The sequence below is a fragment of the Megalops cyprinoides genome, chromosome 9 (genome assembly GCF_013368585.1).
Source record: "Megalops cyprinoides isolate fMegCyp1 chromosome 9, fMegCyp1.pri, whole genome shotgun sequence".
NCBI lineage: Eukaryota > Metazoa > Chordata > Actinopteri > Elopiformes > Megalopidae > Megalops > Megalops cyprinoides.
Window position 1 is genome coordinate 33,435,002 of NC_050591.1, and position 23,636 is coordinate 33,458,637.

General features: G+C 43.9%; 2 protein-coding genes across 5 annotated transcripts; one reads left to right on the plus strand and one right to left on the minus strand.

The window, feature by feature from the left end:
- Positions 1 to 3,121: 3,121 nt before the first annotated feature.
- On the minus strand, positions 3,122 to 9,411 carry tubd1 (tubulin, delta 1). 4 transcript variants are annotated; one of them, XM_036537470.1, is made up of 8 exons: positions 9,163 to 9,411; positions 8,510 to 8,657; positions 6,992 to 7,208; positions 6,328 to 6,559; positions 5,741 to 5,905; positions 5,099 to 5,236; positions 4,516 to 4,699; positions 3,122 to 3,378 (listed from the first exon to the last, which is right to left on the minus strand). In XM_036537470.1, exons 1-8 carry the CDS (start codon positions 9,332 to 9,334, stop codon positions 3,276 to 3,278), a joined length of 1,359 nt encoding a protein of 452 aa, XP_036393363.1. In that variant the 5' UTR covers positions 9,335 to 9,411; the 3' UTR covers positions 3,122 to 3,275. The 4 variants fall into 4 exon arrangements, with proteins under 4 accessions (XP_036393363.1, XP_036393364.1, XP_036393366.1 ...); XM_036537471.1 differs by lacking the exon at positions 5,741 to 5,905; XM_036537473.1 differs by lacking the exon at positions 4,516 to 4,699 and having other exon boundaries at positions 3,122 to 3,381; positions 5,089 to 5,236.
- Positions 9,412 to 11,476: 2,065 nt separating this feature from the next.
- Positions 11,477 to 23,218, plus strand: LOC118782800 (ribosomal protein S6 kinase beta-1-like). The gene is made up of 15 exons (XM_036536362.1): positions 11,477 to 11,622; positions 15,799 to 15,842; positions 16,221 to 16,341; positions 16,445 to 16,513; positions 18,078 to 18,225; positions 18,790 to 18,847; positions 19,168 to 19,268; positions 19,736 to 19,826; positions 20,228 to 20,318; positions 20,596 to 20,703; positions 21,106 to 21,168; positions 21,446 to 21,523; positions 21,615 to 21,722; positions 22,107 to 22,219; positions 22,911 to 23,218. Exons 1-15 carry the CDS (start codon positions 11,554 to 11,556, stop codon positions 23,158 to 23,160), a joined length of 1,512 nt encoding a protein of 503 aa, XP_036392255.1. The 5' UTR covers positions 11,477 to 11,553; the 3' UTR covers positions 23,161 to 23,218.
- The last annotated feature ends 418 nt before the right edge of the window (positions 23,219 to 23,636 follow it).

Genomic DNA, 23,636 nt, shown 5'->3' on the forward strand with positions numbered 1-23,636 from the left:
GTCAAAATTTGGACACACCTGACTAAGATAATGGGAAACAAGCTTTCAAAGACATTCTGATCTAAAGACTTAAATGGTTGAAATTTGGTCCTCCTGTTGTTGAAATATAAATAGTGAAGCTGACGCCTATGTATGAATTTCTTTCCAACAATTTTTAAAATTTTTAACTTTTGGTTACTGCATAATTCCATTTCCGTTATTTCATAGTTTTGGTGTCTTTACAATTATCGTAAAACGTGGAAAATAGTAAGAAATAAAGAAGGAAGAGTGTGTCGACGCTTCTGACTGATGCTGTATGTGTGTATGCTGGGCAGCTGCATGTACTCTGCTGTGCCAGAGGAGGGACCCGAACATGAGAGCCCAGGGTTTGGAGGAAAAGGCCGCATCATCGCTGGACAACCAGAAACGCCTGCAGAGGAGCGCTCCGCTGGCCGCAAAGATCAACAAGCAAAAAGCGATGACATCATCCAGGCAGTGGGAGAAGGGCCTGGTAACCCGAAGGGCAGTTTCGCTCTGCCTCAGAGATCATCTTTGTTGTGTCTAGTGGTTGTGGCGGGATGACAGCGATGGAAATGGTTTGTATGACTATATTAGCCAGCTTCCCTCTCTCCCACTGCGGGCTCCGCTCTAACTGATACGGGGAAAATATGACTGACGAAGAGAAAACTCTGCAGCTGACGACTCAAGTCGCGAACAATGGCTTTTTAATGAAAGTTCCTGTTTCTCAACGGGAAGGAAGTGTAATTGGTGTAATTAAAATTAATTTTCCAGTTTTTCCTACAGAATACTCTGGAATTTGGGGCTTTTTAACACCCCTTGGAGTGGAGGAGTGGCCAGCCTGAATGATGTCATAGTCATCAGAAAATAGCACAGACCTCTCTAAGACGTCATGGTGCTGATGTCAAGTGACAACTACCTCGATCTTATCACATCATAAATTCAACATATATGAAGGATCAGTGTTGGAATCATAGCCAAGCCCAAGCATCCCAGTACCATCAGAGACTGTATCCTGTAGCTGAAAATACTGCTTTTATATGCTAGCTACAACATATAACAACAACACAATGTTGGCATTGACTGAGACACCATCAGCACCTCATTCGTGAGCTGTGAAAGGGCCTGGGCTGCGGGCAGAGAGAGAACAGAACAGTTCAGTCACAGTGATAAAAAATGAATCCGCTGAAGGAGGAACTGCCCCAAAATGCTGCCTGATCACAAATAACCCCTACATGCTGCTCTGTCCTGGTCCAGCTCGACGTCACTGTTTCCCATTTCTCTGTTAAATGTATGTGGCTTTCATTTCAAATTGGAAAGTCTACAAATTAAGCCCGTGTGTTATGTTTTATATTTGGGTGTGTGTCAACAGAATAACCACTCCAGACGAAATCAAGCGCAGACGTATACATACTCAGACTGGGTGAGTAAATCATTTCTACTGTGCGGTCCACCAATATGGATCTCAAAGGACAACTTCTTAGATTTACTGCCTCGGCCCTCACGATCACAGGGTCTGCTCCCTGTCAGAGCAGCTAAAGCAACAGATTCTCAGCTTCTATACTGAATAGAAAAAGCTAACTATAGGCTAGGTCTCACTGATGCGCCATTCAACTTTTAAACTACGTATTACCAGAAGCCTTTAGCGTTTCACTATCATAAACAGCTTACAGTTTCCTTGCAAAAGCACTGGCAATCCCCTCCCCTTGTAAGAGCGGAATCAAAGACCGTGAGTATGTTTAATGATGACAACACTCGGCCCAGCTAGGCCTGTAGTCTTGTAGTTAACTTGTGGTAGGGCTTGAATAGTGTTATGCTCGCACTTGCTGGTCTGGGAGTGTTGTTAGCCTGGTCTGACACTGTTGCTCATTCAGCTTGAATGGATGCACTTCTGTTCTTTTGTGCTAGAAGTCGCTCTGGATAAGAGCTTCCGCTAAATGAATGCAAAGTTATGTAATGTAGTTTAGTGTGTGTCAAGCCTGGTCTTGAACACTCTGGGAAAGGCTTTGGACAGGAGACAATGCGGGTGTGGTGCCAACCCCCCACTGCAACTCCTCCCTTTGAAATGTCCTGATCAGCAGTAGTAACCTATACTGTAGAACTACTACAAAGACCTGGCTGTATCAGTACAGACGTCATGTGCATGATGGGAGAGGCCTTGTGAGGAAGAAATCCACCGTGGAATAACCTGGCCTAGGAAGAGATCTATACGCTGTAAACTCACAGTAAGATTAGAGGAATCCAACAAACAAAACCAGTCTTTGCTGTATGTGCGTGGGAACTCCTATCATGCCCTAGTATCCCACAATGCACCACTTTAGTGCTAAGCTTGAATGGAGGAATGCTGGCACTTGCTGCACTACAATCACTTCAACCACGAGAACTGCACTCCTTAACCATCTTCCCCCAATAGAAAACTCTGCTGTGCAAACAGAGAAGCAAAGGCAAATGTTTTCACCCAGTCAGGAACCATCTCTGATTGATCTGAACCCATTGAACCCTTGCTGCTGTCCCCATTTCTCTTCAAACCACATGTGCATTTTGAAACGGATTACAATAAAATGAGGGGAAATTGTCTCAGCTTTCAGTTTATTTACTGGAGTGCTTCAATACACAGTATTTGAGGTTTATTTCTACTATACAGCCTTATATTTTACATTCATTTATCAAACAAACATTCAAACTATCAAACAAAACACAAATCACACTCAATCAGGGAAATATGCTTATTCCAATTCACAGAATCATGCAAATACTCAGTCTGCAAAATGTACACTGGCACGAAATGATGACAGGGCTGTCTGAGTCACAGTGCACGGTAAGGCTGTCCCTGGAGACAGAGAGTTACCATCAGCAGTCAGTGTGTCAGAGCCAGAAAAACCCCTTGTGTGATTTATTCACTGGGTTTGTGCCCATGGAGAGCCTTCACTGAGGGCTCTGAGATGCCACATTCAGGGGCTGTGAGACCGAGATGTTCTCGGCAGGCAGTCACAGAGACACGCGTAGCCATTCTGTCAATAAGGGCGGCCCTGGACCAATCAGGGCTGCTGTGTACCATTCTCCAGACAATGCCCAACCCCCAGAGAGGTGCAGTCAGGAGCACACTGCCACCCCCTGGCTGGTTACTGTTGCCTGTGGCTGGAGATGATCTGCTCCAGGGATCTGCAGGTGTGGTTTACAGGTGCCTTTAGCTGGAAATGACCTGCTCCAGGGATGTGGTGTGTCTTACAGGTACCTGTAGCTGGAGATGACCTGCTCCAAGGATCTGCAGGTGTGGGTTACAGGTACCTGTAGCTGGAGATGACCTGCTCCAGGCATGTGAAGCAGTCCAGGAAGTCCTCCTCTGAGATTCCAAACTTGGTGTACTGATGAATGTACGCCCTGCAATCCCAAGCACAAACACCTCAGAACTGATGACCTTTGACCCTGCATCCAGGAAGGCAGTGTGGATCAGTGGTCAGAGCGCTGGACTGTGTCAAGCTTATAAATGTGATGTGAGGGTATTCTTTGTAATTACCAACCAGGCAGCCAGAACACAATTAGTGAAACCTGGAGTGAATCTGAAGAAAAAAGCCACTGCTATTATGACACTTAGTCTCTGCAGTTTCAGCCACGGCAGACAGACGTTTCTCTTCAGTCTAAGTCATCAGAGGAGAACCCTCGGAGAGAGATGGGGGACATGCTTCCGCGTGTGTGTGCAGCAAGCACAGCCAAACCTGGCTGACCCCTGCTCTCTAGACAGAGGGAAACCTCCACACTGCCTCCCCAAACAGACACAGGCACACAGGGTTTTTTTTTTTTCAATGTCTCCAACAAAACACACGTCGTCTCTTTGCGCCTGTTTCCCCCCGTTCCACCCCAGGAGTGAGATGAAAATAACACACGCGATGTACTCGAGAATGATAGCTGTGCTCACGGAGCTCAGCTCGGATTCCAGCCCCTGGGAGGGTCCACTCTGGCTGAATAAGCGGAGGAGACAGGAGATGAATGGGCTCTGAGTGCAGGCCAGAGAGGAGTCCTAAACTAGCCTCTTTCCTGCACTATCACACCCAACTTGGATGGGCTCAGGCATATAAAACAGCTGATTTAGCAGAGCTGAATTCACAATGGTGGAACTGAAGAGAAGGTGTAGACAGTGGACAGTTGATTTGATTAATACCTTTTACTGTCAGAGAAAAATGAACCCATTCCACTATAAGAGGCTGTGTTTCATGCTATAAAAATTTACGAAAACCTGCTTAAAATTTCAACAGCTATTGAAGATCAATTACACACTGTCAGAGTTAACTTGAACCTTTACCTTTAAACTTGGCTGTAAATTCAGTATTGCACCAGTCAATACTACATCACCATTTGGATAAGTTAGCATATTAATGCTAATTTATGGATTACAAATTTTAAAAAGCAGCTTTACATTAGATCCTCTATTGCTTTCGCCCCGGTGTGTCTAAACACAGCTGTTAATTCATTCATACCATGCGTGCCTTCACAGACACGCATCCCTGTAACAACTCTCACCTGGAGGCAAACATGTTCCAGGCCTTCCCCACCATGTGGTCCAGGGGCTTCAGGAGAGACTGGCTGTTGCTGACCAGCGTAGCTGATTTCTCATATTTATTGAAGGGAAGCGGTGACCTCCAAGTGCTGATGGCTCCCTCTGCTGGCAGCCAGGGGCAATACAGCGCTGGATCCAAAAAGCCACCTGCATCCAAATGAAAGACATAATTAAGGTGAAGTATCCAGCTCTTTTAATGGAGACGCATGGTTCATCAAACCAGATCAGATCACAGATTCAGCTGAGTGAATTTAGGAAAGTAATTTGACGCTTGTGGCAAATTAACAGAATCAAGGATAACCCATTCAAATGGGTCTCTAAAGCTGAGGTGGATAACTCTGACTGACGTGTCATTCATATCTGCCAAAGTATACAGAGTCAAGGAGACACATGAAGGAAATACATGAAATAATACAGCTGGAGAGCAGGTTGCTTAGCAGCAAGATGACTGACATTTAACATCAGAACTGTGCTACTGCTGCTCTCAGTCATGCCCACTTCTCAGGGATGAAATGAACAGGTGCAGAGGAGGGGCAAAGCACTTGCCTGTATCTGCGCTGGACACGTCCTTGCCTCGCAGTATCAGGAGGTTGGCCAGGGAGGTGTTGAATCCTAGCTCCCGGATTCCTCTGGTCTCTGCTGCCCCCTGTCCCACAGACGGTGCACGCACCTGCCAGTCAATACCTGCAGGGGACACACCATCACCTTAGCATGAGCAATGGAAGCTGGTGTTGTGCAGGAATCCACTGCTACCTGGTAAATTAAAGCAGCTACACCATGCTTATACACCACGCTTAACCCTAGAATCAAGCTTGAAAATGATTGGCTCAAACACACGATGCCAATTAGAAGCAACCAACAGACAGAACACTAGAGCGCCTCAGAGCCTTTCCTACTAAACCTGATCAGGGAAGCTACCCTGAAACTGTTTAGCACTGTGATAAAGAGAGAAGCTCATAACCCAAAGGTTGTCGGTTTGATTCCTAGGTGGGTCACTGCTGTTGTATCCTAGGGCAAAGTACCTAACCCTGATTGCCTCAGCAAATATCCAGCTACATTAACTGACAACATGTAAAACATTTTAAGCTGTGCAAGTTGCTCTGGGTAAGAGTATCCTCTGTTGTATCAGCCGTGCTCACAGAGCTCCGCTGTGACTGAGCGCGCTCTGTTCGGGCAGGCTCTGCTTGCCTTCCTCCATCCTGGCGCTGCAGATGAGCATCTGTCTCAGGTGCTTGAGCAGGCCTGGCCAGAAGAAGGCGCTGTAGGGCAGGGAGGAGCTGGCCATCTGAGGGATGGTGCACAGGCTCAGGAGCTTATACTCAGGGTGGCACACCAGACTGCTCATCAGCTCCCCTGCACACAGGACACACACAGGGATATGAGTGCTTCTACTGTACTCTGTCAGGTAGGACGCTGAGTGTGTTCCTACAGTACTACAGTAAATGATGTGTATACAGTATGTGTGAAAGTGAGTCTTGTGTCTGTGTGGATGGGTGTCAGTGCTGTGTGTTGTGTGTTGTGTGTGTGTGTGTGTGTGCGCGTGTGCATGCACGAGTGTGTGTGATACAGTGGCACTCACCCATTGGGTTCCTGCTGTACTGACTGACTGTGTGTGTGCGTGTGTGTGTGTTTGTGTGTCTTTTACAGTGGCACTCACAAATTGGGTTCCTGCTGTACTGGCTGTGTGTGTGTGTGTGTGTGTGTGTGTGTGTGTGTGTGTGTGTGTGTGTGTGTGTGTGTGTGTGTGTGTGTGTGTCTTTTACAGTGGCACTCACCCATTGGGTTTCTGCTGTACTGACTGTGTGTGTGTCCTGTGTGCGCGGGCTGAAGCACGCTGCCCAGCTGGTGAGCGATGACCTTGTTGACATCGCTGAAGGAGATGTGTTTGATGTTCATGAGCTGAGCACAGATCCTGTGCACTGCGTCATTCTCGTGGACCAGGATGGCATCAGAGTACTGGTACAGATGTGACAGCGTGAGCACTGAGTTGTAGTTCTGGACGATCACCTGTGGCAGAAACACAATGTCATTCCACTTGCGCTGCCTACAAGCCAGGAGTAAGGTAGCAGTATCTTATTATTGCTTGTATTCCCAAGAATACAAATTTCCTTTAAACATATGACTGCTGGCAGCAGTGTAGCATAGTAGTAAGCAGCAAGGCTTGTAACCAAAAGGTCGTTGGTTCAATTCCCTACTTTGGCACTGCTATTTTACCCTTGAGCCAGGTACTTAATTCACAATTGCATCAGTAGATATCCAGCTGTATAAATGGATAACTAGTCAAAAAATCGTAACCTATGTAAGTCGCTCTGTATAAGAGCATCTGCTAAATGACAATAGTGTAATGTAATGTAATGACTTACTGATACTATTAGCTAGACAACCTGTAAAATGTGAAGCGGACTGACTGGCTCATTGGCTCAGCGCTGTGACCCTCACCTCCCCAGTGCAGTAGGGCCAGGTCAGCTGGTTGAGGATGAAGGTGTGCGGGTAGTCGTCTCTGAGACACTGGGTGACATAGGTGCCCACCCCCGACCCCGTGCCCCCGGCCACGCTCATCATGGTGAGGATGCCCGCCAGGCGGTCGCAGCGCTCCACCTCTCTCCTCACCAGGTCCCCCATGGCCTCCTGGTGACGGGGCCCATGCACACGGAACCTGCGAGGGAGACAGCAGATGTGATGACGATGACATGGCTGGCCGATCAGTGGTCACACGTCACGGTCCTTCAGCTACTGTCCGGGCTGTAGAGTCAGGTGGCACAAGTTAACCTGCGGTAGGGCTTGAATAGTGTTATACTCACACTCACTGGTCTGGGAGTGTTGTTAGCCTGGTCTGCAACTGTTGCTCAATCAACTTGAATGGATACACTTCTCTTTCTTTTTACTGGATATCTTATCTTTTCTCTGGATAAGAACGTCTCCTAAATGAATGGAATGTAATGTCCAGAGCTCCAGTGACAAAGTGGAAGGGAAGAACTGGCCTATTCATTTGACAACAGCTGGCTGGGAGCATGACGATGCAAAGCTAAAAATTCCCTCACAATACTAGCCATTGTCACATTGCACTTCCACATGAGCTTCACGTGACGATTTTGAGGCGTGTCTGTCGGTCATCCCATGATGGTCCTGCAGGACTCATGGGGTGGCAGTGTAGCATAGTGGTTAAGGAGCAGGACTCGTTACCAAAAAGTTGCTGGTTCGATTCCCTGCTGGGGCACTGCTGTTGTACACTTGGGCAAGGTACTTAAACCACAATTGCCTCAGTAAATATCCAGCTGTATAAATGCATAACATTGTAAAAAAAAAAAAGCTTGTAGGTCGCTTTGGATAGAAGCGTCTGGTAAATGCCAATAATGTAATGTAACTCAGAGACTGAGAAGGGAGAAATCACACCAAGCCAGATGACTGGGCAGCAGGGAAAATATAACAGTATTTATTTATCTGTATTCATTTCTGCAGATTATTTTAGCATATGTTATGGATCTATGGATTCTTCAGCAACTAGACTGTCCTGCAAATAGGCATAGCAGCTGAAGAAAATGGTGCTTATGTGCAGAATACTGCAATGCCACAGAAAGTTAAAAAACAGGTGCAGCAGAGCTGAAATTAGTAGCTTGTGTGAGTCCTGTGGAGCAAGTAGAAGAGTGGTTTCAGTGACGTCACTCCCTGATACTTGGTTAACTAGCACTGTTTCCAATGAAGCTAGCAGCAAATTTCCTTTAGCTCAACTGGTAATAACACTAGCCCTTACAGTCAGCTATGTGATGATAACTGGGGTTCGAATCTCACTTACGGAGTTGCGGACCTCTTCTGTGTGCATTAAACAAGCACTGTGCAACATCCTGTTTGAACCCCTGTCAACCTAAACTGCCCAGTGTTGCAAGCGCTCTCTTGGAAAGACAGACATTGAGAAGTCCCTCTGCAGGAAAGCTGGACACACCCCAGTCAGAGGCTTACCCATTGGCCCAGTTGTTTCCAGAGCCCTGCTTCTGGCAGAAGAATGACTGCTCCCCATATTTCCATCTGCCAGACTTTGCTGCCGTGGCAATGGTCCGAGTGATGACTTTGGGCTCCATGTCAATGAGGACAGCCCGGGCAGAGGGATCTATGCAGAAAACACATTCAGGGAACGCACACTTCCTGATCCATGAGGCAATTATGTTCATTTTCTGCTGATTAAGTCACATGTTTTCTTTATAGTCTAACTGCCTTGCAGAAACACTGCTCTAACAGAGACCCAGAGATCCAGGTAAAATGTGCTGCCTCTTTTAAGTGCTGCTGTTGTTCAAATCTGTATACATCCATCATCTTATATGTCGCATACATATTTTATCAAAAATGTAAACCAGATGTAAACGTATACATTCTCACATTAGTTTGTTGCATTACGTACTACCTATATTTTATCACTTCTATTGTCTGTTTTTCCTGTCTGAAAAAAAAAAAAAAAACTTGACAGTAATGCTGAAACATGATATACAACATTCAGTGGTAAAAGAAGACAATTATTCGATCTCGCAGTAAACACAGATGCAAATTCAGAGACACACCTCAGAGATGGATGCGATTTAACAACAAATTCAGGAGCACATTCATTCGTGGCACCGTACCTCCCGAAGCCTCCTCGTTGAAGAACCTTTCCTGGCTGCAGGCATGGTACGCCTTCCCTTGGGCTCTGGGGCTGCATGTTCGTGCATCGTTGGAGTCGTTGCTAATGACGTCGAACAGCTCCTGTCCAATCTGGTTACCACACTGCCCCAGCTGAACTGTCACAACTGACATCTCTCTGCTTTAACTTTAACAGACATAAAACAAGGTCGAATTCAATGTTTACTGCTAGCTAGCTCATTTAAGCTTTCTTTTCCTTTACTAGTCGCTGCATGTCAACCGTATTCGTTTTCCTCGACAGACAGCTAGACAGCTAACGTTAGCTAACTAGGTTACGACTAGCCACCAGGTTAGCAGTTACTAGACGTAGCTACTAAAGGCAGCGTATCTGAGTAGCGCTACCATCTTGCCGGTTAGCCATTTAGCTAGCTAGCCCCACTTACAAAGCTAGCATTAACGTCAGATCGATAACTAACGTGACACAACTTATCAATGATATTTTTGCCTTGCTAGCAAGTGTTACCTAAATAAAACACCTAGTCAGTTTTGAAAGGATAACCTTTGGATCTGACTAGTGACAGTTGGTAGCTAAGTGTTCATCGATAGGTTAGCAGCCAGTGACCGCCTTGAGTGTCGAAAAAGTTTTGACGTCTCTGTCTTAGTTGCCAATGTAGATCGATAACTAACTAATTAGATAGACATTCAGCTAACCAATCCATCCGCTAGTTAGCAATCTCGCTATCGGGTTCAAATGTTTAATTTGGCTAGGTAGCTCTAACGTAAAGTTGTTTCCGGCAGCAATGCGTCCATGCTAGTGCTCATGGCTAGGTTGCCCCAGCAGCAATTTCAAACTGTGACACATTGGCGCATAACAGCATAAGAGACGCCCACAATCTGCACTGTATGGCGCAAATTCCGGATTTGTTCGTCTCTAACTACATGCGCAGATTCATCGATCTGTCTCTGTACTGGAACGGTTCATGCTGTTGAAGAGTCATTGATTTCAGCCGATCCACATCTTTAACTATCATAAAATCTGCAGATAATCTGCGCAGTAATAAAAACAAGGGAAAAAGGGAAGGACAGGGTCACTAGCGGTCAAGCAACAGAAAGAACAGTGCGCAGGCGCAAGTACTGGAAGTCGATTTCCCATCTTTGTCTATTCATAAAGGGGATGGAGCGGTTGTTATCCGCTTGCCATAATGTATAAACAGTTAAATGTTAAATTTATGCAAATTACCCGAAATGTGCCTAACAGTAAAGTCAGGAAAGTACAGTATTACTCATTAATTAAAAACATCACAGAATATAAGAATAGTGACTAATAACTATATAGGTACAGAGGTTCCTAAATGGACAAGTGTTAGATAAGCAATATTGTTACTACTGAAAAATATAAAACATTATCTTGCGACGACCTTAGCAGGGGTTTAGTCCATTAGACCACTGAACAATATAGGCCTGGAAGGGCTGTTCTTAATCTCGTTAATTAAGGACAACTGTTGCTATTCTGACAGAGTGCGCTGACCACTGACCCCTGCGAGTTAAGACATTGCTAAGGTCGTTGCAATTGGCCCGTGGTCCCTACATTATTATATCACTTACAGTGCTCTATAGAATGAGAGCAACAAAATGCCACTGTGCTCTTGGTTAAGACACTTAACCCAGATTTCCTCTGTAAAGGCGAGACTGCTTCAAATGATCAAGTAAAACATTTTAGTTCTGCGCTGTTCTGGACAATAGTGTCTTCTGAGCAAATGAAACGTAAAATTGCATCATACTAGACGAGCAATATGATAACGTTACATGTTGCCAAACGGTGAGTCATAAGAAAAACATTAACTTCTATCATACTACCACGGAACTAACAATGAACTGGAAGAGCGATGCTAAACTATATCGTGTTATTATTATATATTATTAAGTTGTATTGTGATCGAATACATTTTTGTTCAAAGTACAAGCCCTTGCCGAAGGAGAACATCTGTGGTTTGTGTTGCAAAACCTGTGTCATGTATACCTCCTCATATAACAGCTAACATCATCTGAATTTACCGAGTTCAATAATTCTCCTTATTTAATTACATACACCATATGTTTGCTTGCTGAACAGTTTTGAACCAGTTCTCAAGCATGCAACATTTAATTTGATAAATTCAATTAAAAATGTAATGTAGTGTGATTTTGATTTCCAAACAGGTGTCACAGGAGAGAGCCGGGGCAATCCAGTTTGTGAGGAGATCAGTGCGTTGCTTGCTTTGTTTTTTCCGCTGGCGGTGTTGAGCACATGGCTCGCAGTGTAACCGGTTATGGCGGCGGTGTGTGTATGTCCATGAGGCGGGCGGAGAGCGCTACTCTAACGGACTGAGGAAGAAAAAAAGAGACCCGTGGCCATGGCTGGCGTGTTTGACATCGATCTGGATCAGCCTGAGGAAAATGTGTCAGACGATGATCTTGAGGAGGTAGGTAGATGGCTTGCGTTAGACTGCACTCTCCCCAGTTAAGGCCCGTCTTATTTGCAGGCAATTGCACGTATAGGGCCTAATTCAGAGATCAGCATTCACAACGGGGGAGTTGTCAGATAGGTAACTACCGAGATAGGTATCAGTTCGAAGTAATAAACTACTTTAGCAAGATATGTGTCTGTAAATAACGTTACAACTTGTTTGTAATCTAGCTGGTTAACCATCGGATCTAACTAAATACCTTTGGAGATCTTAAAGAAACTTGGGTCAAAGCTTGTTTGATAGCTAGCAGTTTTTCCCTCAGTTAGCTTCCCCAAAATAAACTGCTAACTACCTTGGTAGCAGACTTGACAATACATGTAAGCGAGTTAGCTGTAGTGCGCTAGCTAGCTGTCTAATTTAGGACTTTTCCTTTCTTTTCCCAGTTAGCTTGTTACATTAGCTACCGTGATTTGCGATTTGTCTGTAGTAGCTATCTCACTTAGGCTAGCGGCGTCCAGTGGTGCCACTCCGATAACTCTTGACATTTGATAGTTAGATTGGCTAGCTAGGTTTTGGCTTGTTTTAGATCTATGACGGAAAACACAGAATGTAGATTATATGCGTATAAAATGTGAGAGCCTGCCAGCGATTTTTGCAGTATTTTGAGAAAGCATGCACCATTTATAATACCAACAACGCAACAGCTATTCAGCTAGATAGCAAAAATGCTGATCACGCACATATTTTACAGCCATACCTTTATTTATTACGTCCAAAGCACATTATAAGGAAAGTAAGAGTAGCCCCCCCCCCCCCCCCCCCAAAAAAAAAAACAGTAACGTGAGCTAAGTTTGCTCAATCAAGTAGGTAGCTGTGTAGCTAATTAGCTAGCTGGCTAGCTAACGTTGCCTTGTTTGCTACATGACCAGCTTGAGCTAGCGTAGCTCCAAGACTTTGATTTGCTCGAACTGGTACTGGTACTGGTAGGTACTTGAGCTAGTACTGTTAATGGTTCACGTTTGCTTCAGACAACATGTACCGCTGAGCATGTCAGATGGTTGATAAACGCCCTCTCAAATAACCCCATAAATACTTCTCATAAATGTGTTGCCCATTCCCTAGCTGGAATAAAGCAAAAGGGCCCGTGATGAAATATTAAAAACAATAAAGTAAATAATGCATATCTGTTGTCAGACTGTCTTTTTTAATACGTTCTGCAAAACATGCAGGGGAAATCTGACATTGGTCAAATTATTCGCACGATTTTTGCGATGCTTTCAAAATACGACCATTTATAGCACAATCCTGTGTAGTCTACGGAAAGTAAATACTTAGCCTAAATAGCGTAGTTAGATCTTTTACTACTAAAGAGTTTTTCACGTCGTGACTGTAAAAGCAACGTATGAGGCTTATGGAGGTGGGATACAGCACAGTGCCCACGTCACGCGAGTCAGGTTTTTCACTGCACATAATCAAAGAAATATGCAAAGGAATATCCACATTATGAACATATGTGCAGATTCAAAGGTATAAAAGTCTTAATATATCTAAAGAAATTGTTATTGAACAAATATTTGCCTAAGAATGGAGTTTAATGTTTTAATGCTCTAGTGTAGTAGAATGTGTACGGCATTAAGCATGGCTTTAATAGGTTAAAAAAGTGTCTCCAGCTGTAATTTTTCTACAGGATGAGTTTATGTGTGTGAGTGTTTCATTATGCAAACCATACAGCAGATTGTCTGCAATGTGTATCCTGTGGTACAGACAGCTGAATAGTGCTATGGTTCTATATATTGAGCTTTGTATGCATGCAACCCCTGTGGTTATGTTTTCTGTTGCTTGGTGGTATTCTCAGAACTGGTTTTGCCCAGGTGTATTTTGTTTTCCAGCATGTGAAGGCTATGATGTTTAATTGTGCCTTTGAGAAGGGAAGAGCCAGCTAGCTGCTGAAAGACAGGTCCGTTGCTTTGGAGAAATGTTATCTAGAACGCAGTCAATTATGTAGAACCTGATACTGCTGAATTTCTTGCGGTAGAGTAGGCAGCCGTGCACTCTACAGATGATTGAAGCTGGTGGACATCGAGACGGTATTTCCTCTGTAAGCACGTGGGTTCACACTATGTGGGTTTTTTTTTTTTTTTAGAGCTCAATGGTGAACTGGATAGGTGAGCGACTGAATGATGGCAGGTTTTTACAGGACAGAATTGGCCTTGGCTTGGGTGTCGGAGTGAGTTTCGCCTGTACAGCTGTTTGTCACTGTGAAGGGCTGGAATGGTGTTGTGCCGCACAGTGCTGGGGTGCACTGTGATAGGGCAATACTGTGACTGCAGTGTAGCATAGTGGTTAAGGAGCAGGACTCGTAACCAAAAGGTTTCCGGTTCGATTCCCCACGGGGCCACTGCTGCTGTACCCTTGGGCAAGGTACTTACCCCACAGTTACCTCCGTAAATATCCAGCTGTGTAAATGGATAACATTGTAAAAACCTGTAATTGATATAAGTTCTTCTGGATAAGAGCATCTGCTAGATGCCAATAATGTAATGCATTAACACATAATTACAGTGTGTCTGCCCACCTACTGTGCTTAAGTATTGGTGCACAATGTTTAGCTGAAGAGTAGCATCACTGTAGAGGAGTGATACTGTGCAGACATATGCCTTTTTGGTAGGTTCTATTACCAACAGTAGTTTAAGTCTTGAGGGAAATAGTGCAGTATCAGCAGTTCATAAAGTATGATAGTTTATCAGTATTGCCTAGTGGTTGAAGGGTTATTAAAGCCATCTATTCATACCTCTGATTAGAAAGTCAAATTTTGAGCACTGGAGGCTTTGAAGGTGTTGTCCCCTCTGCAGATGTAAGGTGTAGCCATTCTTGAGAGCTGGAATGAAGGTGTGTAGAAGGCTGAGCAAATCGGACATTTTGGAGTTGGGCCTACATGTGAACATCAGTCATGAAAGCGTCCAGGAGTTTGTTGTTGTTGTTGTTGTTAAATATTCTGCACCATGAGGTCAGGAGAAGGGAAATTCAGTTAAAAAGGATGCTAAAGCAGTAGCACAACAAGAATATGAATTACACTGAAATTGGGTCATTTATCATAGATTGCTTCTCATGTGGGCGATAATTTGTTTTTGTGTTTGGGAGAAAATGGACCATTAATCTTCAGGTTTTGTGGAATTAATCAACTCTGCACATTTTTTTTTTTTGTGTGTGAAGCGTTAACTGCTTATTTCAAACACATGTTTTACCACAGGGCATAGCCTGCAGGGAAAGAAACCGAGAAAAGAAGCAGCAGGACTGGTTCACATGCAGTGCATCTGAACCATCTTTCTGTATTTGGATGAGTGTGGAGTTTTACCAGGGGTGTGGGGGGGGGGGTGTTCAGTAGTTTATTCTCAGCCATTGTGTGGCCATTTCAAAGGAAACAAGTTCATCCCATAATGACAATACAGAGTCTAAAAGTCCAGACTCTGTCCAGTGTATTTCCAGCTCAGTGAAAGATGGCTTGTGGCAACATCTAAGGGACTGGAGGAGGTTTTTCCTTGCCAAATTTCCAGTGAAGATGGTCATGAAGAGGACCTTTGATTTATGAAACGGCAGTTTATGATTTCCAGTAAAGCTGTTAAAAGCAGTGCATTAATCTCAACCCGCAGACGAGTTCTCCCTTGTGCTTTTGCTCACTGTTGTGTGGCTCTGAAGACAGCCGTGTTGTATCAGTATGCCCTGAACTTGGCTTTGACCCACATATTTATCAACACAGCACACTTCTTTGATAAAGTGAATGTGGTAACTTGGTGTAAGCACGTCCATATTGAAAATGTGTTGCCAGGTTTGTCCTTGCAGTGCAGTGCAGCAAAGGTAAATAGATGTGGCTGGCTTAAGTCCCGAGAAAAAAAAAAAATCTTTTTTGTCTCTCATCTTGTTTCCCATGTTATCCCACTTCATAATATACTGTACAGGCCTAAGGATGGTCAGTAAAATTGTCAGTATTCAAACCTAGTTAATGAGAAGAAATTCTGTTTTCTTGGTAATATAGTGAGAGATAATTTGCAAGCCACCTGACCCCCCCCCCCCCTTTAAGGTATTTGTGCACATAAATATTTGCTGTGGATAGTTGATGCCAAGGGTAATAAGCAATTGTGACATTTGTTTGTAATTTTTCACTGATGTGCAGTGCTTGCCTCTATGTTGCAGGCTCAGGTCAGTGAGTACATGGACCAGTGCAGTGGGTTTGAATTGTAAGTATTCACATCTGTTTTTGCCATCCAGCGTTTGAAACATTATCACTAACCTAGTTCAATCAGTGACTGCACACATATGACGTAGAGATAATGCCCTATGAGTGGGGAATTATCCTAACAGCAAAAATGTGTTTGTGATCTAGTGATTATTATGATGAATAGATACCACAGTGTTTATTAATGTGATTGTGCTCATATAATATTTCTTCTCATCCATCACAAAGAAGCTTTAAAAGATGAAAAATGCGATTAATACAGAGCCAGCTAGTTAGTTTAGCAGCTAGATCCTTAAATCTCCGGTTACCCAAATTTTGATGGTGACCGTAGTGTTATTGTTTTTATTTATGTGCATTTTATGTGATTGTGTGTCCTCAGTAACATGGAGGGCTGTGAAAAGTTTGAAATATCGGAAGACAGCGTGAACAAAGGAACAGAGAACATTCGGCCCGAGTGTTTCGAGCTGCTGCGGGTGTTGGGCAAAGGAGGATATGGGAAGGTGAGAAATGTGTAGGTGTTTGTTTGAAGAGTACAGATTGTTTTCCTCTTCCGAAGGCCTCGTTTAAACTGTCTTTGGTATTTCTTTCCCCCCACGTTTCTAGGTCTTCCAGGTTCGAAAAGTCACTGGTGCCGCTTCAGGAAAGATATTTGCCATGAAGGTCCTGAAGAAGGTATGGGACTGCTCAAAACAAAACACTAACAATTACTTTACCTCGCTATTAGCTTTGAACGTCCCCATTAACCGGGGCTTGAAATCAATGTGAAAGTCAGCTGACATTTGAAAATCAGATTTAGGTTAGAGAGAATGCACCAAACATGTACCAGGAAGATGGCTCTTGCTGGCTGATAAATGCTTTCTATGTCCCACAGAACAGTTTCCCTGGGTTTATTTTTTTTATAACAGAACAAAAACCCTTGGCACTCTTGAATAGAGGATTAATGCGTAGGCTCTTGTGTGGCTTGTTAGCCCTGAGGTAGTCCTGCCCAGTATATTTATTAGAAGAGACTACACTGTTCATTGACATGTTTTTATGAAACACACAAGGAGCCCACATCTGACCTTCTCTTTTTTTGCGTTTTCATTTGCACCCTGTTTTTACACTCAGCTCTTGTATTGTGTTTTTTTCCACAAAAAAACCACCCTTTCATGAAGCCTTGGCCTCGGTAAGATCTCTGTTTAGTTTGGCTGATGTTTACTGCAGCCCCGAGATGACTGATTACAAAGAGGGGGTTGATTGGCCTGAAATTACCCCCAGGGTTCCCACGGCCCTTGAAAATCCTTCAAAATATGTTCATCCCGGAAAGTCGGGGAAAGTGGTCAAATATCCCTGTGTCCTTGAGTAGAAACAGAAGAGGGCCCAGACCACAAAGGCTAAATTAATTTGTACTTTTCTTTACTGGAAATGAAATACATCCATCTCTCTTGCTAACTCACTAGCTCAGTGCTGTTTACTGTGTAAAGTGAGGACATGTCAGTGTGCAGATATTGCTTGCTCACTGGCTTGTACATTAAAGACACTGCTCTTTGCAGACGCGCGCTTTTGCATGGTGGGTGGGCAGAAACAAAGAACTCTGAAAGTAGTGTATTTTAAAAAGTAATTTCTTCTGCACAACAGCCCAATTTCAGGGGAATTTTCTATTACAGTGAAAAATAATAATCCTTAAATTTTACATTTATCCATGAAAAGTGATTGAAAAGTAATGGGAAAATATATATCTGAGCAGTTTGCCTCTTTCAGTATTCACCTTGATACAGTGTTTGTAAAATGCTTCATCAGAAGTAACACGTTAGCTGAAGCCTTGCTCAGAGTGTCTGTAGATTCATTTAGGTTTGTTGCTTCCGTTACCTTAAGATGAGTAAAAATGCAGTTCAGTTGATAGGAAGGATAATTTATTTTGCTCAGTGAGTGTATGTGTTATGCAAAGGTTCAGTTTCCTTAATGAAACTAGATCTGGTCACAAGGGAAACCATGACCATTAACAACACAAATACGAGCAGGTCTGAGCGCTGAGGAGAACATTGCTTCTTTCTTAGACGATAAATAAGGTGAGACAAATCACCATGCAAATGACATGAAAAAATAAACCGTAGAGGCATTTAATGTGTAACATATCTGTATGTAGTAAAAGGTAAGGTGTTTTTAAGCAAGCCTCCCTGAAGCGGGTGTCATTTCTTTGCTGGAGTCAGTGGCGGCAGCTGGTTAACACTGTGTTTCTTCTGTTTGCGGTGCATAGGCCATGATTGTGCGAAATGCAAAGGACACGGCCCACACCAAGGCCGAGAGGAACATCCTCGAGGAGGTGAAGCACCCTTTCATCGTCGATCTCATCTACGCCTTCCAGACCGGGGGCAAGCTGTACCTCATCCTGGAGTACCTAAGCGGTGAGAGAATCGAGCACTGTGCGTGGGGGTCACTGGCCTAAGCAGTGAGAGAATCGAGCACTGTGCATGGGGGTCACTGGCCTGAGCAGTGAGAGAATCGAGCACTGTGCGTGGGGGTCACTGGCCTGAGCAGTGAGAGAATCTAGCACTGTGCATGGGGGTCACTGCCGTATATTACTGCTCTCTATTTCCTCTCTGGCTGTGAGACATCCTCTACATCTCTGGGAGTATGTTTTGGTTCTGAATTAGATATGTCTATTATCAGACCCAAACAAATGACGGAGGCACTGCAAATTAACATGTGCAGACAACTGCCTTCCTCTGAACTCTGAAGTTATACATTAAACCATTAAACATATGCATAATACCTATATGATATTCATAACAGTGTTTCAGGTTGGCTGTTATGTGGAGGAAATGGGAACTGTAATACAACAGCCAGGCAATAGTTCAAATATTTAACTTTAAATGTTTAATGAAGGCCTTAGGGGCACTTACCAGACCTCATGATCTGGGTCTTAAATATAGTTAGAACAAATTTTAACAGTGTCTCCCAACTTGCAGGTGGAGAGCTGTTTATGCAACTGGAAAGAGAAGGGATTTTCATGGAAGACACAGCCTGGTAAGTCCTATGCAAAGAAGCAATCCTTGCATCACAGGCCTTTATTCCAGAGAAGTGATTCCCCAAGAAAATTCATTCAAAATCATGCAGAATGGAATGACGCTATTTCCAGTGATTTATGTTATTCTGATATGATTGCTATTATTTATAATAAAACACAGAGTTTGACAAATGCAGTGTTAGTTTTTACATTTGTTTAGCCTTTTTCCCCCTCTTTAACAATTTTTAAAGGCAAAAGCCTGGTTCTCACAAAGCAGTAGTTCTCAAGTACTTTAATCCAAGGCATTGAAAAGCAGGCCCTAAAGGCTTTTTACTTGCAGCTTTTATCTGGCAGAGATCTCCATGGCTCTGGGGCATCTGCATCAGAACGGCATCATCTACAGGGACCTGAAACCGGAGAACATCATGCTCAATAGCCAAGGTAACGCTGCAGCCGTGATTCATACAGACTCCCTGCAAGAGCATCTTCAGCAGCGTCAGCCTGCTGTATGTTTAATGCAGTGAAGGGGCAGAATCAGGTCTGGAGGAAGACCCTGGTTTCCCTTTGCCTCTGGCAGTAGTACTTTTAAATGAAAAAGTTAAATTGCTCCAGTTAATTATGCAGATCCTACCCAATGTAACTCAGACTCGAAAAGGCAATCGCAGTGTCCTGAAAAAAGATTTGTGCTATAGATTTGTTTGTGCTATTAATAGTATGGCTTAGTGAAATTGATTCCTGTAAGTGGTAGCATATCCTATTTGTATTATCTTTGCTGTTCATTCATTGTATTAAGCAGTATTGGGCAAACATGCTGTTGTCTGTGTGCTTAATTAAATGGATGTGTGCAGATGTGATCAGAAGTTGTTTCTTTAATTACAGTGTACTTATATAGTGTCTGTTTTTTGCAGGTCATGTGAAGCTGACAGACTTTGGCTTGTGCAAAGAGTCGATCCATGATGGCACCGTCACTCACACTTTCTGTGGTACCATAGAGTACATGTAAGTCCCTTCAGTGCTGGTGCAAGACAGTCTTTAATTTTGCCTCTTCATCACCATCTTACTTATAGTGAAGGAGTGGTCCTCAAAGAAACAAAGGCAGGACGTAAACATTGCCATCCATTTGTTTCATTTTGAAACTGCATGAAACTGAAGCTAGAGCCGTGGGCTCCGGCACAATGCTGGCTGGTGACACAGGTGGCGTTGAAGGTCGTAAGGCTTAGCCATGTTGACAACCGAGCCGCTTCACGTAAGAATTTTAAATGTCAGGCCAAAGATTGTCCGTTGTCATAAAAATGAGTGTATTTTTGTAATTAACATTTGTGAGCAGAAGTATGAATATGTATGCCGGTGTGCATAAATGTATTATGCAGCATTTAGCTCTTTCCTCCATGTGGTCCCAGGGCACCAGAGATCCTGATGAGAAGTGGACACAACCGCGCTGTTGACTGGTGGAGTCTTGGGGCCTTAATGTACGACATGCTGACTGGAGCAGTAGGTCCCACATTTTTCTACCTGTGCTTAGTTACCATCTCTGCCTGGTATATCATTGCTATGCAAAGACAATTACTTGTGCAGCGCCATCTTTTTGTTCTGAAAAATGGTCTTGGAGCCTTTAAGCTATAGTTCTTCTAAGATCTATTCCACCAAGTGCAGTGGATTTTAAAGTAAATTTAACTAAAATTTACTCCACTCAAAAATCCACAAAAGATTTTATTTACTGGTATAAAATTTGATCATGTATTTGTTACAGTAATGATTTTCTTCCTAGCCGCCATTCACTGGTGAGAACAGGAAGAAGACCATTGACAAAATCTTAAAATGTAAGCTGAACCTTCCACCCTACCTCACACAAGAAGCCAGGGACCTTCTAAAGAAGGTATGTGTTGATTTCTTTCAGTTTGAATGACTTTGCTGCTTATTTCATACTTACATTGAATGCATTTGACCCTAGACCTATATTTAGAGAGTTTGTCTCCTGAGTAGTGTTTTGCTGTATTCATTGTCCTAAAAGGGGTTGTCTGTCTCTTCAGGCCTGTGTTATATTTGACCACCTCAGATATTTCTGGCCCATCTTGTTGCTTGAAGGAAGCTATGATATTAAACTGAGACATTATAATGTAGGATAAACTCTGCATTTTGAAGATTCTATCGGGGCTGCGTCTGGTGGAATTGTCTCCCTATGTAATATTATCAAAAGATTGAATTAGAAAAACATGGTTATTTTGCAAGCTGTTCATCTCATTACTGATTGGCTGAATTGGTGTTATTTGACTTCCAGCTGCTTAAAAGAAACGCCTCCTCACGGCTTGGGGGAGGACCGGGAGACGCCACAGAGGTGCAGGTAGGAGCAGGCGGAGGTCATGCTGAGTGGGAGTGAGGACTGTTCCAGGTCTCTGTGCTTTTTTCCAGCTGAAGATGACAGGCTGTGGTAGAGAGAGAGCGACAGTCTGGTTACATTCTGAGTGCACTAGTCTGTGCTCCCCTCAGGAACACCGGAGCGGGAGAAGAAGGAGCAGTGACCGATTAGCTCCCTGTCTGACAGCTCATCAGAGATCAGTGCCGCCGAGCGCAGCAGGGTTAGATGAATCCAGTCATGCCTTTTTCTCTCCTGCTTCCAGACACATCCCTTTTTCCGACACATTAACTGGGAGGATCTCTTGGCCAGGAAGGTGGAGCCTCCATTTAAACCATTTCTGGTAAGCATCCACCCCCCTCCCCCCCAGTGCCCCTCTGGCTAAGGAGTTTCAGAGCTTCACTGAGTGTCTCCTTTCTCTCTCGTCTCCCCAGCAATCCGCAGACGACGTGAGCCAATTCGACTCAAAGTTCACCAGCCAGACCCCTGTAGACAGCCCTGATGACTCCACCCTCAGTGAAAGTGCCAACCAAGTCTTCCTGGTAAGGCCACAAGCACCCGTTTGCAGCGGGTTTGTCAGGGGCTATATGTGTGTATGCTGGATTATATTATGTTTTCTTCTATTAAGGCAAAAGTAGTACTTTTCTTAATTGGCTTTAACAGTTGTATTATAGTGGTAAATGAAGTTGATTCATTACTCAAATTGCATGGTGGGTTTTGGCAAAAGGAATCGGTACTATATATAGTTCATGTTAATTCATGTCAGCTGAAAAAATAAACTTCCACATAATACATCCATGCAAAAGCATCACTCTGAAACACTGACTTGTGTTTTTGTCTGTTTTTCCCTTTATTTCCTCAATGTTTTGTGCTAGTCTGTGTTTGTGGGCATATCTGATTGCATCCTTTCTGTTTGTTTTTTTCAGGGGTTCACATATGTGGCTCCATCCGTGTTGGAAAACGTTAAGGAGAAGTTCTCGTTTGAGCCAAAAATCCGGTCACCCAGACGTTTCTTGGGAAGCCCAAGAACACCAGTCAGGTATTCTGAGAAGACTGTTCATTTGAACCTCATTAAAAACACCATCTCTCAGTAGAATTAGCTTGGTGCTGACTACATTTCATCTGTTGACACCTGTTGGTTAATCATACCCTGATTTATGAAATGTCAAAAAATGTAATGACTCGTAATTCATATATCATATATGGATCATATATGAACAGCTGCAGGTATTATAATTTTTTTTCTTTTAGATCAGAAATATGTATAACTGAAAATGAAACCATTTTCATTCAGTGTTTTCCCTGTTTTAATGCTGGCATTCCCTACATGAATGTGTTTTCTCTCTGTTTAAATGCTGGTATTTCCTGTGTTAATGCAGGTGTTCCTTGTGTTCATACTGATTGTTTCTATGTTAATGCTTTTATTCCCTGTGTTGATGCTGATATTTCCTATGTTAACATTCCTGTGTTCCTGTGTTAACATGCTATGCATGTTCTCTCTCTGTTATTGATGGTATTCCCTGTGTTGATGCTGGTATTCCATGTGTGAATGCACGTTCTACCTGTATAAATACCTTGTGTCTCTCTCTCTCTCTCTCTCTCTCTCTCTCTCTCTCTCTCTCTCTCTCTCTCTCTCTCTCTCTCTCTCTCTCTCTCTCTCTCTCTCTCTCTCTCTCTCTCTCTCTCTCTCTCTCTCTCTCTCTCTCTCTCTCTCTCTCTCTCTCTCTCAGTCCAGTAAAGTTCTCGGGCGGGGACTGCTGGCCCCGGGGCCCCACGCTGCCCAGAGTGTTGCCTCTTCAGTCACCCGCGGAGCAGGCCATGGAGGTTACCCCGGCCGAGCTGATGGACGTCACCGCCAGCGCCGAGGCCTCTGCCCCCCTTCCCATCAGGCCCCCTGCGGGAGCCAGCACGGGACCCTTCAAAACGCAGGCCTACCCCATGATGTCCAAGCGGCCAGAGCATCTCCGAATGAACCTATGACCTCCAGCTCAACCAAGAGTTTTTTCTTTTTTTTTTCTCTGGGGTTATATGTTTTTAAGAACATTTAAACAAAATCAAACTGTCACATCTCTGACCTCTCTGATCCCCCCTCCCCCCCCCCCCCCCCCCCTCACTGCAGCCCTCTCCTCCAGCAAACACCCCCCCCCCCCATACACCCCACGACAGACTTGTGCACTTGGATGAGCCTGAAAACCTGGCTTCCCCCATCTCCAGTGTGCTCCAGGCTGTCACCTTGGACAGCGTCAGGAGGATGAATTTGGACTGTACCTGACTCTGTGCTCAGCTCTCTCTCTCATTTTTACACATGTGTACCACATGAGGAAATGTTGACCGAACAAAGAAGTGTGATTTGGCACAGACTACTCAGCTGTGCAGACTAAAAAAATATATATATATGGTGCTCTTTGTTAGATGATCAAATGCTGTTGAGGAATTACTTCCGTGGAATGCTTGAA